Source organism: Rana temporaria, chromosome 1, assembly GCF_905171775.1.
Source record: "Rana temporaria chromosome 1, aRanTem1.1, whole genome shotgun sequence".
Lineage (NCBI taxonomy): Eukaryota > Metazoa > Chordata > Amphibia > Anura > Ranidae > Rana > Rana temporaria.
Window position 1 is genome coordinate 399,002,048 of NC_053489.1, and position 14,949 is coordinate 399,016,996.

The window sequence follows — 14,949 nt, forward strand, 5'->3', positions numbered from 1 at the left end:
CTGACCAACGGGATTACACTTTTTACTCCTCGGTCCATGGGACCTACTCAAGGATCGACCACATATTGGTGGATCACAGGACCTTAGATACAGTGGTAGAGACAAAAATAGAAACTATGACGATCTCTGATCATGCGCCAGTAAGTATTATAATAGATATCTCAGGAAACCTGAGACCTAAACAAAATTGGAGGTTAGACGAACACTTGCTGATAGAGGAGACCAGTCTAACAAGGGTAAAAAAGGAGCTGGAAGAGTATTTCACATTAAACGAGACAGAGGAAGTCTCAGTGGCAACACTATGGGACGCCCACAAGGCAGTGATAAGAGGAACCCTGATCTCGGAAGGAGCAAGGAAAAAAAAAGAAAAGAATAGGAAAAAAGAAGAACTAATCAAAGAGATCTTCCTCTTAGAACAGGAACATAAAATAACAGGGAAACAACGTGATCTGTATCTGAAACTGGTCAACAAACGAAATGAATTTAAGGATATTATGGAACAAGAAACCCGAAAAGAATTTAAATCAATTGCTAGGGAAAGATATTTGTGGGGAAATAAAACTAATAAACACTTAGCAAGAATAGTCCAGAAAAAGAAATCAAAAAACTATATAGAAAAAATCAAAAACGAAAATGGAGAGACGATGCATACAACAAAGGATATTGCGGAGACCTTCAGGTGTTATTACGAAAGACTCTATTCGGTAGAACAAAAGAAGGAGCAGGAGGGAGAAAAAATCAAGAAAACTGTAAATTTTCTGAGGGAAGCTAGGCTGCCAAAAATAAATAGAAGCGGGGCATATGCCATGGATAGACCAATATCGGAAAAAGAGATTAATACAGCACTAGCTGGTACTGCAACAGGGAAAAGTCCGGGGCCCGACGGCTTCACTATCCTGTATTATAAAAAATGTAGGGAGATTCTTCTACCAAAATTATGCCAATACTTCAACGGATTGGGTAAAGATTTCTTCTTAAGCCGGGAGGCTTCAGAGGCTATTATAACAGTTATCCACAAGGAGGGCAAGGATAAAGGAGATTGCTCCGGGTATCGACCAATATCTCTGTTAAATACAGATGTAAAACTGTTTGCAAAGATCTTGGCCGAGAGATTAAAACAAGAAATGGCAAAATTAATACACCCAGACCAGACAGGGTTTATCCAGGGAAGAGAGGGGAAGGACAACGGAGTCAGAGCACTGTTGATAATGCAAAAAATGAAAACGACCGGATCTCCCAGTCTACTCCTGTCGATAGATGCGGAAAAGGCATTCGACAGGGTAGACTGGGGATTCATGTTACGTACCCTGGAGGAGGTGGGGTTTGGACAAAGGATGAGAGAGTAGATAACAACCCTCTATCAGGAACCGAGGGCAAAAATAAAAATAAATGGTAGTTTATCACAAGATCTGACAATGAAAAACGGTACTAGGCAGGGATGCCCCCTGTCTCCACTCTTGTTCGTGCTTTCTTTGGAACCACTATTAGCCAGGATACGCAGGTGTTCAGACATAAGAGGAATTAAAATAGGGGAGGACGAACACAAACTCTCGGCATTCGCCGATGACGTCCTCTTCTATTTGTCGGACCCTAAAACCTCAATCCCAAACTTATTAGATCTATGCACGCTATACGGGGAAATATCAAATTTCAAAATCAATGTAGCCAAAACCGAGATCTTAAGTTTTAATGTGGTCGGACGAGATGAAAGAGAATTAAAGCTGAAATACCGTTTTTCCTGGGTGAACGCACTCAGGTATCTCGGTATTTTTCTAGTAAAATCAACTAAAAAAATGTATGAGAAAAATTTTATTCCTTTGTTAAATGAAATTAGGGAGGAAATGGGGAGGATAAAAAATAGACCATTATCCTGGATAGGACGAATAAACTTTTGTAAAATGGTAATTCTACCAAAGATTACCTACAAGTTCCAGATGATACCTATAAGTTTGCCTGGAATACTCTTCTCAGCTCTCAAAAAACAGATTATGAACTTCATTTGGAGAAATAAGAAACACAGAATATCTTTCCAGACCCTAAGACAACCTAAAATAAAGGGAGGACTAGCAGTACCAGATATTAAAACATACTACAAGGCGGCGATCTTGTCAAGGGTAGTTGAGTGGGCTAGGGCCAGCAAGGAAAAGAGGTGGGTCAACATACAAAATGAAATGTCAAAGGCAAGTCTCAATAAAATTATATGGAACCCCCCTCAATATAGGACACTTGATAAGAACACACATGAGATCACTAAAAATGCACTAAAAATATGGGATATTACGTATAAAAAAATTGAAAAGGAATTTAACTCACCACTAGTTGCACTAAAAAATAATGACTATTTTGCACCGGGCAAATCACAGGTTGGAGGAAACTGGATAAAAAAAGACACGACCCAATTAAGAGACGTAATAAAAGATGGGCACATTGCAACACTGCAAGAATTAAAAGAGAAAAAAAATATTTTTTTAGTAATTGACGAATGGAGATACAATCAGCTGGCCCAATTTATACAAAGATTGCCGCATCCACTGAGGTCAGGGGAGCGGCTATCTGATTTGGAAAAATTATGTATATCAGAGAGGGTCAAGGGAACCATCTCTAAACTATATAAGATCCTGTTAAAGGTGGACGAGCCGACGGTCCCTCCTTTCGTCAAAAAATGGGAGAAGGAATTAGGATCAAAACGGGATAGGAGCACAATAGAAAAAATGCTGACACTAGCCCATTCCTCGGCAGTAGATAGCCGTACAGCTGAGATGAGCTATAAATGCTTGACTGGGTGGTACATGACCCCGGACAAATTATCAAAATTTAACAACGAACAAACGGGAGAGTGCTGGAGGGGATGTAGGACCCTGGGAACCATGGCCCACCTGTGGTGGAAATGCCCTAAAGTAGAGGAGTTTTGGAAAAAAATTCTGGGATGCATTGAAGAGATAACAAAAGGAAAAATTAAACTGGATCCTTGGGTGGTACTGTTTCATGGAGGAGAGGAAAACATTAAAAACTATAAGAAAACCTTAATCCCACATCTTTTAAATGCCGCTTAAAAGATAATACCGAGAAAATGGCAGGAGGTAGATTGTCCCTCAATCTGGGAATGGATTGACTCCGTGGAAGAGACATATAGAATGGAAGAAATAAGAGAAGGAGTAGAAGGCAATAACATAGCTCAAGATAAGAAGTGGGATAACTGGAGGAAATTTAAGAAATCTTGGAGCTATGCAGAAAAACTCAGGGCCGAGACCTAAAGACTAATTAAAACTAGACAATGGCATCAGGAGGTATTTTGGATTGTCTTTGGTGAGATGGGGGGAGGGGGAGAAGAGGGAGGGAGGGGGGGAGGGAGGAAATGGGTGAAGGAATTGTAATGTTACTTCTTTTCTTTCTTTTTTTTTTTTCTTGGAATCTGATACTTTAAAAAAAAAAAAAAAAAAAAAAAAGAGAAAGTATGAAATCTACATATTTTCGTAAGAGAAATGGCTATTTAAGAATAATGATCACACTAATGATGCGAAACCCGATTAGAGGCGCTAAGGGCTGGCAAATGGAACATGAGCGCATAAACGCACACTCTATAAGGTTGTTGTCTGAAGTGGAAAAAAAAAAAAAAAGACATAAAACGACGTTTTCCCCCACACACAGTCAATTAAAGTGACGTTTTTAAAAACGTAATTTTTTTTCATCACATAAAGTGATGGTGTGTACGCGGCATAAGGCCTGGTTCACACCTATGCAGGTTGCAATTTACATATTCCAGGTTTATTTTATTTTTTTAATACACGTTTTGAGCCTTTGAAGTCTTTGGAACCAAAAACCAGAAAAAAGTCACTGGCCCTTTCAACAAAATGCACAGATGTGAATGTGATCCATAGGAAACCATGTTAAATGGACCATGTAAAGTGATTAAAATGAAATCCGGGGATATATATATATATATATATATATATATATATATATATATATATATATATATATATATAGGCAAATGGTAAACTATTGTTTAAGTATATTTTTCTCAAATTATATATGCAGTGTATGTGTTTATGGGATGATTATATATATATATATATATATATATATATATATATATATATATATATATATATAGTGTATATGTTATTTCTCACATTTCGTTCATAAGATAAAATAAAATAAAAAGATACTTCTTAGAATTTGTGTGGGATATGACTACCAAACGTTAAGGAGATAAGATGGAGAAAATACTTTTCAATGCATATTTTGTATTTTATTCTTACCAAAGAAGCGCAGGGGTGCGCTATGTGCAGAGTTCAGGGGTGCACTATGTACAAAGTTCAGGGGTGCACTATGCACAGAGTGCAGAGTTCAGGGGTGTGCTAGGTACAGGGTTCAGGGGTGTGCTACGTACTGAGTACAGAGTTCAGGAGTCACAAAGTACAGAGTGCAGTGTTCAGGGGTGTGCTAGGTACAGGGTTCAGGGGTGTGCTACGTACAGAGTACAGGGTTCAGGGGTGTGCTACGTACTGAGTACAGAGTTCAGGAGTCACAAAGTGCAGAGTGCAGAGTTCAGGGGTGTGCGATGTGCAGAGTTCAGTGGTGCGCAATGTCAGTGCAGCGGGTGGGGGAAATACTGTAACTAAAACCGATCTTTTGTGGCTCTCACCGCAGCAGCTGGAGATGTCAGCTTTCAGCTGCAACAGTGAGAGCCACAAAAGATCAGTTTAAGTCAGGACCTTTTTCTCATAAAATAGGGACAGTACTTACATCCTGTGCTGCCCCAATAGGGGCATAAAATATGAGATGCATAGCCTCAGTTAATATTAGCATTGTTATATAGATTAGAGTTTATATAGTGTGGTTTGCCTAACTATTTTCTCATAGCTAAATCTATGTGTTATCCTATGCTGCCATCTAGTGGCCCTTTGTTGCAATGCACATGATTTTTCTGTGATTCTTTATGAGTTACGACATATTTTCAGTGTATGTATGCCCCTCCCTGCTTCCTGTGTGCAGTACTTCCTGTGTCATCGCCTCAGCTAGCAAGCCACATGTAACAAGGACACTCATGTAATCTGCACAGTACGTAGGAAAGGCATCATCTTTTGACCGCACAATACTATCACCATCCATCTGCTGTTCCTGTTATCTGCTGTAACCCCTGAAGTTAAAGAATAAACACCTCTTTTGAATGAATCGGTATTGACGAGTTCAGCTGTCTGACAAGGATTGTCCGCAGTGAGTATATCTGCTTATTCAGGCCAGGCATAGAGGTCCCAGCAAGAGATATATCGCTATCACAACAATCAGAGTCAGAACACATCCCACATTCCCCCAAAGAAACCATCTATTGCTCACCTCCGTACACCTCTTTACTTACCTCTGCGCCTAGCCCTTCATTAATCACCTTTGTACCCCCGGTCCACAGCTCACCTATGCTCTCCCATCCACAGCTCACCTTTTCTCCACTAGTCCACAGCTCACCACTTTGCCCCCAGTCCACAGCTCCCCTTTTGTCCACCACTCCCCCTTTGTCCTTCAGTCCACAACTCCCATCTTGTCCAGTCCACAGCTCCCCCTGTTGTCCCCCAGTCCACAGCTCCCCCTGTTGTCCCCCAGTCCACAGCTCCCCCTGTTGTCCCCCAGTCCACAGCTCCCCCTGTTGTCCCCCAGTCCACAGCTCCCCTGTTGTCCCCCAGTCCACAGCTCCCCTCTTCTAGCCCAGTCCATAGCTCTCTTTTCTCCTTTAGTCCACAGTTCCCCTCTAGTCCACCATTCCACAGCTCCCCTTTTCTCCCCCAGTCCACAGCTCCCCTTTTTCTCTTCCAGTCCACAGCCCATCTTGTCCCCCAGTCCGCAGCGCCCTTTTTTCCCTCCAGTCCACAACTCCCCTCTTCTCCCACAGTCTACAGCTCCCCTCTTGTCCACTGGTCCACAGCTCCCCTTTTCTCCACCAGCCCACAGCAACCCTTTTCTCCCCCAGTCCACAGCTCCCCTCTTGTCCCACAGTTCACAGTTCCACTTTGCTCCCACAGTCACCAGCTCAACTGGGCACCACTGTTCACAGTTCACCTTAGCAGCTTCCACAAGCCTGTAAACAACTCCCCTTGGCATCTGCGTTCCACACTTTACACCCTCAGGCCAAAACTAGCCTCTGCATCCCACACTACAGCTTATCCCTGTCCACCTTCCACATTTCATGTCTACACCCGCATATCTATAGCTTACCCAAATCCACAGCTCTCTTCAACGCCCCATCTTTACCTGTACACATTCTGCCCCCCCCCATCACCAATGAACGACACCTCCAACCTCCTCATAGCTGTTTCTTTGCACAACCCCCCCCCCCCCTTCTCTCCAAAGCTCTCACCTCTGCAAAAATAACAATCCCCTGTTAAGCCCCCACCAGCTTTCAGCTCAGCACAACACCCCCAACCCACCTTTTCCCTCACCGCTCTTGCCTATTCATCCCCCCCCCCCCCCAACAGCTCTTACTTATTCACAATCTCCCTCCCTAATCCACAGCTCTCACCTCTTTATAAATCCCCCACCGCTGCAGTACACCTCCAACATCCCCACAGCTGCCTCTCTCTGCCAAACCACCCCCCACTGCTTCCCTTTGGAGCTCTCTCGCAGCTTCACAGTGGTGCAGCTGCTGTGAAACATGTCTGACAGGTGGGGACAAAAGCAGATGAGCCAAAAAGATGTAGTAGGGACCCAGGGCATCCGTCAATACATGCCCGGCCCGATGCCCAGAACTAGTACACAGAAGCAAGTAGAGGAAGTCACCAGTGCAAAAATGTTCTTTACCGCTGTGTGTCAGTTTGCAGAGGAGAGAGCTGCCAGACGTTCTGGCTGAAAGAAAAGTCCTTTCCCTCACCTGCTGCCCTGTTCATCCTGCCCTGCTCAAGGGGCCCCCTACTGGTCAGTCCACCCAGACTGTTACATACCCAAGCTGCCAAGCACCTACGACGCGCCTACTGGGGACAATACCGGGGACGGACATGGTCCAGAGACAGATGTGGTCAGTCCGGGGACATCTGGTCACCCTGTTGTAGTGTGTTTCTGCAAAACTGAAAATGCACTAGATGCATAGGTGTGAACCAGGCCTTAAGAAGCATAATCCTGCCTAAAAATACCTTTAAACTCATAAAAGAATAATGACAATTATTTTTACTGGCAATTTATCCAAAACAAACTCTTCCACAGTAAAAGTTTACCTTGCTAATTAAACAAAATCTGCAAAGGGTATGTACTATTTTTTTTCATCAGCAAGGCATACTTTCCTATGGCATAATGAGCTTTGGACAAATTCTCAGATTTTTTTGGCAAGCACCCAAATTTAAGTGGAAATCCATCAAGTGATCCTTGGTAAAGCAGGTTAAATAAGAATCGCAATCAAATTTATAAATTGCTCAAGAAATATTGTATATGTTTGGCTCTTTACCTTGGTTTCAGGGACAGTTATATTTTCCTGCAGATACCAAGTACAATTTTAAGTAAAAGTACTATACCTTTTCCTGATTTTCGTCTGCTTCCATTGTGAAATCGATCAATTCCCCACAAAAGTCTTTCTTGTGATCTGCATAATTTAGGACTCTCTCCATCACTATAATGCAAACAAAAATGTATAGTCAATACACAATGTTATTTTTTTTTTCACCAACAGTCTGGCATTAATTACTCTACAACACGTGTGTAACTGTCCGCCTGTTGCTTTAAATCTTTGTTCAGCACTGACTGACAGGTGGAACCTTTATTGCCTTACTTTTGTTTTCCTGGGGAATCTTTTAATCACCAGACACTTCCTTTTTCTTCTTCTAGTTTGAGAGAAAAGAGGCCCTCATTTGTTCCAGCATTTACAGGCAAGCTAGCAGTACCTTGTGGGAAGGTGATGGTTCAGGAAAGTTTTCTAAAGTTTAAAATTTGCACCCCTTGGCAAGCGGAGCAAGGTAATGCAGGTGCATTGTCATTGTCAGTATATATGTTTTTAGGCATAAATTGAGTCCATGCTGTTAGTTAAAAGATATGCTGTAGACCAGGGCTCAAAATTTCAAGTCCTGAGCTACTAGCCAGGCCTTAAGAGTTACTCGCCACCAGTTGCCCCACCTAATTCATACACTGCCCTGCGCCTAATTGCACCCGTAAACACACCCTCGTAGATTATCTCATGGAATGACAATGTTTTATGCAGAATCAAGTTACAAAATTCAATATTATCAACAACAACTTTAACAAAATGGGACAGGGCACTGGGGGCAGACCAGAGGGACAGGGCACTGGTGGCAGACCAGAGGGACAGGGCACTGGGGGCAGACCAGAGGGACAGGGCACTAGAACTGGGTCTCTTCCCCATTCTCTTGCTGTCTCCTCTGCAACTCCCATCCATCCTCTCTCTCTCTCCCATTCATCTCATCATCAGGAGCCTGTGTGTGCGGCTCCACGCTTGCATGTCCCCACTTCCCCCTTTTATTCAGGCTGGCAGAGAGGAGAGGAGCTGCAGCACAGCGGGAAGGAGTACAATCCAGCGCTGAGATCCACACAACTGCACAGCCATTGACACCATAGCACAGCTCACACTGACAGCGCACAGCACACATTGAGACCAGTCTGCTCACAGTGCTCAGGCTAAACTGGACACTTACATAGAGCACAAGGAGAAGAAAACTGCACAAACTAGAAGGCTGCCGCTCTTATGTCAGGGCAACTTTCAGTGAGCGCTGCACCGGAGTGGTAATTTTTGCAATCCTCAACCTCACTCATTACTTTCTGCTCTCCAGCTACATTGGTCGGGGCCCGGGGGAGGGGGGCAGGCTCAGAGAGGTCATATTGTTAGGTCCCATGGCTTAATGAGAATTGTAAGGAGAGCACCTGTGTACTGCTCTGCCTGTGTGCGGCTCAACAGACTACTTTTTCCGAGCATGCACCTTTCCTCTTCGGCCGCCAATCTCATCGGGACTCTAAGTGTAGGCACAGATTGGAGGAAGATTGGTCATGCAGCCCTGTCATCACTCGCCCCCAGCTTAAATCCACTCGCCAAATGCTAGTAGGCGAGTGGAAATTTTGAGGGCTGCTGTAGACAATCCATATGTTTGAACATATAGGCCCGGATTCACGTAGCGCGGCGTACATTTGTGCGGGCGTAGCGCATCTCACATGCGCTACGCCGACGTAACATAGAGAGGCAAGAACAGTATTCACAAAGCACTTGCTCCCTACGTTGCGCCGGCGTAGCGTAAATTGGTCGGCGTAAGCCCGCCTAATTCAAAGTAGGAAGGAAGTGGGCGTGATCCATTTAAATGAAGCGTGACCCCATGCAAATGAAGGGCCGAACGAACGGCGCATGCTTAGAATCACGTTGAATATACTCCCTAAGATACGACGGCTCAATGCCTACGATGTGAATGTAACCTACGCCCAGCCCCATTCACGTACGACTTACGTAAACGACGTAAAATACGACGGCTGTTCCCTGGTCCATACCCTAACATGACTTACACCTGCTTTATGAGGCTTAACTTCACGCCGGACGTACGCCTTACGTAAACGGCGTAGATTACTGCGACGGGCGTAAGTACGTTCGTGAATCGGCGTATCTCGCTCATTTACATATTCGACACGTAACTCAATGGAAGCGCCCCTTGCGGTCAGCGTAAATATGCACCGAAGATACGACGGCGTAGGAAACTTACGTCGGTCATATGAAGCCAAAATTCAGGCGTATCTTACTTGCAGAATCAGGCGCGTAGATACGACGGCGCATCCGTGCACTTACGCGGCGTATCAGTAGATACGTCGGCGTAAGTGCTTTAAGAATCTGGGCCATAGTCATGTTTCCTTAGATGCTTAATGTTAATTTAGATCTATGTGTATAGATAACTGAACACCACTTTGTAACTCCACATTTGTAATTCTGTTGTAACACCCTTTTTTCGTGATCACTGTAAACTAATGTATTGTATGTCATTTTACAGTTTTCACGGTGCAATCGGTACTTATGGTGCAAATGGTACTTATGGTGCTTAACCACTTTAAAACGGCACGCCGTCATATGACGTCCAAAAAGGGGATCTGTTATCCTAGGTGGACTTCATATGACGTCATGTACTTTGTGCGGGGATATCTGAATGATGCCTGCACCTAGAGGCATCATTCAGATATCCTTTTCTTCCGGCGGCGATCCTGCGCACCGTAAGAACAGTCATAGCGGCGGTTCCGCCGCTTGATAATTCTTATAGGCGACGGGAGGGGACATCCCCCCTCCCGCCGCCATCCGGTGCTTCTCCGGGCTCTCCCGTGCCATCGGGGGCCCGGAGAGATGAGTGCCGTGCGCCGGATGGAAGGCATAGAGATGACTGGTGACCAGATGGTCACCAGTCATCTCTATGACCGTCAGAGGCCTGGGCGCGATGTGATGACGTCACGCCCAGGTACCCGTAAGTAAACAAACTGCAATTGCGGCTAGTAAGAATGAGATCTGTGAATTTTTTTTCACAATCTCATTCTTTCCAGCCTGGAGGAGAGATGTGGGGTCTTATTGACCCTGCATCTCTCCTTAAAGAGGACCTGTCGCACACTATTCCTATTACAAGGGATGTTTACATTCCTTGTAATAGGAATAAAAGCGATAGAAAAAAAGTGTAAAAAATAAAAAAATAAGTAAAATAAATAAATAAAAATTTTTTAAATGCCCCTGTCCCTGGTAGCTCGCGCTCAGAAGCGAACATACACGCAAGTCCCGCCCACGTATGTAAACGTGTGCAACAATTCTAGCACTAGACCTCCTCTGTAACTCTAAACTGGTAACCTGTAAACATTTTAAAGCGTCGCCTATGGAAATTTTTAAGTAACGAAGTTTGGCGCCATTCCATGAGTGTGCGCAATTTTAAAGCATGACATGTTAGGTATCTATTTACTCGGCGTAACATCATCTTTCATATTTTACAAAAAAATTGGGGTAACTTTACTGTTTTGTTATATTTTAATTCATGAAACCATTTTGTTTACAAAAAAAAGGCGTTTGAAAAATTATTGCACAAATACCGTGCAAGATAAAAAGTTGCAATGACCGCCATTTTATTCCCTAGGGTGTCTGCTAAAAAAAACATATATAATGTTTGGGGTTCTGAGTAATTTTCTAGCAAAAGAATGATGATTTGTATATGTAGGAGAGAAGTGCCAGAATAGGCCCGGTATGGTGGTGGGGTTTAAAGCCCGGTATTGAGGTGGTTAAGGAGTTAAAAGATTAACCTCTGTGGTGTTCAACCATAACCACTTAAAGCGGTTGTAAACCCGCATATACATTTTTTTTTTTTTTTACACCTGCAAGGCAAAAGCCATAATGAGCTAGTATGCACCGCATATTAGCTCATTATGAAATACTTACTTCGGAACGAGGTAGGGAACTTACCTGGTCCACGCCGAGCCGAGCGTGTCTTCCGGGTATCGCCGCTCCAGCGCTGTGATTGGCTGGAGCGGCGATGACGTCACTCCCGCGCATGCACCGCTGCAATCAGCGGCGCATTGGGAGGGGAATATCTCCTAAATCGTACAGGTTTAGGAGATATTCTTTATACCTACAGGTAAGCCTTATTATAGGAAATGATTGGAACCATGGTTATGATGGCCAAAATGCTTTTTTTTCCTGATTGATGTGCGATTCAATCAAATAAACAACAATTGAATAGCCATAAGTTTCCTTCTGATCGATTTGTACTCGATTTAGATTCAGATCCAGTTTGAGTCAATTCACTGTGGTAGAATATTATTGAGTATCGATGCTAATTAGCGGCACCAATATACTTTGTTCAGGAATACAATCATCATAGGTGTCCGTAGCCTATCGCATTAAAGTCTGCACCCCAAACCTCAAACACACATGCGTGTGTGTGTGTATTTTTATATATATATATATATTTATATATATATATATATATATATATGTGCACTTATCAATATATGTAAACAAACATTTTAAAATGTATTAAAACATGGACAGTATCAGTAGAGCAGTGAACGGGAGCAGTGGATGGTGTCATTAGGACAGTGGATGTTGTCAGTAGGACAGTGGATGGTGTCAGTAGGACAGTGGATGGTGTCAGTAGGACAGTGGATGGTGTCAGTAGGGCAGTGATGGTGTCAGTCTGTAGAGCAGTGAATGGTGTCAGTAGGACAGTGGATGGTGTCAGTAGGACAGTGGATGGTGTCATTAGTACAGTGGATGGTGTCAGTAGGACAGTGGATGGTGTCATTAGGACAGTGGATGGTGTCAGTAGGACAGTGGATGGTGTCAGTAGAGCAGTGGATGGTGTCAGTAGAGCAGTGGATAGTGCCAGTAGAGCAATGGATGGTGTCAGTAGCAGGGGGAATTTGTGCTGCATGGGATGATATGGGTGTGCCCGAGCACACCTGGCACACCCTTTGCGCATGCCTATGACAATCGTATTTTAATCAATGAGATTATGAGGTTACATAGTAGAAACAGAGTGTAGTTACAACTGTATTTCACAAACATATTTTAACGATCAATCAAAATCTACTTCCCTGTCTGTGGCCTATTGATCACATAGGCCAGTGATGACAAACCTTGGCACCCCTGATGTTTTGGAACTACATTTCGATTGATGCTCATGCACTCTATAGTGTAGTTGAGCATTATGGGAAATAGTAGTTCCAAAACATCTGGGCTGCCAAGGTTCACCATCACTAACATATGCTGTTGTCTATAGATCAGGGATCCTCAAACTACGGCCCTCCAGCTGTTACTGAATTACACATCCCATGAGGCATTGTAAAACTCTGACATTCACAGAAATGACTAGGGCATGATGGGAATTGTAGTTCCTGAACAACTGGAGGGCCGTAGTTTGAAGACCCCTGCTATAGATGGATTATTCATATTGGAACAGATCGCTTGGAAAATAAATCAATCGTTTACCAAATCATGAATAGCCACTATTAGGTAGAATAACCCTCTCTACTTCTCTTGGTAAACATTATTAGCGGGATAGAAAGTGATGGCAAATCTAAAACTTTTTGAGTTCCCACCAGGAAAATAAAACAAAAGTAAATACTCTTATGGGTAAGGTTTAGCCCGGATCCAGTGACAAGTGTAGAAGGGCATTCCCCCAAACTTGTAGAGATTTCCCTTCACTTTCTGTGGGGGGGGGGGGGTGGCTTAGAGGGATATGTGACAACTTCACAGCTCAAAAACACATTTTGGGAAGCTACTAACTTCCCGTTCCCGCCGCGAAATTCGAAATTTTTACGTTGTTTGCGTAAGTCGTCCACGAATCGGGATTTACGTCGTTTACGTCCACGTCTAAATCAATAAGCCCGTACGGCGTACTTAGCCGCAATGCACACTGGGAAATGTAGTCGCCCGGCGCATGCGCAGTGACGAAAAACGTCAAAAACGTAAGGTCAAGCCTCATTACCATGAAACACGCCCCCCCCCCAACCCATTTGAATTAGGCGCCCTTACGCCCGCTCGTTTTAGGCTACGCCGCCGTAAATTCGCAGGTAAGTATATTGAGAATCAATAGTAGCCTAGCTAATTTACGGCGGCGTAGCCTAAACAGGCTACGCCGCCCTAAATTAACGCCATTGTACCTGAATCTACCTAAATGACAACAAAAAGCCTGAAATAATAAAAAATACTATCCATTCTACACTAACTTTAATTTCACTTTTAATCATAACAGTAAAAAGGTTTTCTCCGCCCTAGCCACTGTATCCAACACAAAAATGTGTTTAGTTGTGTTTCAACAGTTTAACTCCTTGCTGACATTAACTGAATGTGAATAATAAAGTTAATTTGTTTATACATACTCACGGCCGCTGATAAGGCAGTACAACCGGTCCTGTTGTACTGGGCCCAGACCTCATCAGCTAAACAGGAGGGCCCAGGGCAACTTTATTGTTCATTTTTTCCTAAATTAAGAAATGTATTTTACTAGACCACACCCTCGCTCCTACTTGTTTACCAGGGCTTAAATTATATTTCCACAGTTCAACAGAGGGGCCCAGGAAGTGTTCATTATCGGGACGTAGGGGGTAAAGTCAGTGCCGCTGTTTTACTGCACCCCAGAGTGGTGGGTGGGGTTGGGGGGCCCTGTCAAGAAGGCTGTACAGGGCCCCATGATTTCTAACAGCAGCCCTGTACATACTTGACGCTATTTAACAAGTAGTTAAATCGCTTGCTATTAAACATTAAGCCCGTATTGGTTTTATTTTTCTTCATCATGAATTATCTTATAAGTACTTAGACTTACCTTCCCTCGTCTTGTAGCTCACTCTGTACTGGATGGGGTTCAGCTGGATTATGTTACAATCTCCTCCACCGGATTTTCTTTTCATAGTAAAATAGCGTTTCTGCTCTTTTTCTTGTTGTTGGTTCAGTGCATTGCTGTATTTAACAATTATAGAAAATGGATAGTCACCCATGTTTCTCCTTGTCACAGAGACCGTGTTATACACTGTTTGTGAAGGAGCGTCCCTAATAAAAATGAAAGTGAAAGCTCTGTGTTGAGAATATAAAGGAAGTGAGCCAGCTGAAACCAGTCAGCCTTCTGTGTTGTTTACAGATATAGCGTGAGCAAGAAATGGTGAAATCCTTATTCTCTTCAAACCAAAACTAAAAATGGATATGTAATAACTAGATCGTCAAATTATTTACACTTTAGATATCTTAACCATAGCTCCCAACTGTTCCTGATTTCCAGGGACTGTCCCTGATTTGGAACAAAGTCCCTCTGTCCCTCTTTCCTCCTCAATTGTCCCAAATTTTAGTCTGATCTACATAGCTGTATATAAAATACACTATTTATCTTTCAAATAGTGTTTCACAGTGCCAGTGGAGGTGCATCCATAAACGCCGCTCCCCCCTCTCTTGCTCGCCCCCCATCTCCTGCTCTCTTCCATAGATAGATTCATGCATTGCATAAATCTATCTATGGTCACCACTAC

At 43.4% G+C, this 14,949-nt stretch overlaps 1 protein-coding gene across 1 annotated transcript in view; it reads right to left on the minus strand.

Moving 5' to 3' along the window:
• LOC120913205 (protein mono-ADP-ribosyltransferase PARP14-like) overlaps window positions 1-14,479 on the minus strand; it is a 152,483-nt gene extending 138,004 nt beyond the window's left edge. The window contains exons 1-2 of the mRNA XM_040322991.1: window positions 14,256-14,479; window positions 7,497-7,591 (exon numbers count right to left, since the gene is read on the minus strand). Of these exons, the coding sequence (XP_040178925.1) occupies window positions 7,497-7,591; window positions 14,256-14,427 (267 nt within the window). The 5' untranslated portion in view covers window positions 14,428-14,479. The remainder of the gene's footprint in view (window positions 1-7,496; window positions 7,592-14,255) is intronic.
• Window positions 14,480-14,949: the final 470 nt, after the last annotated feature.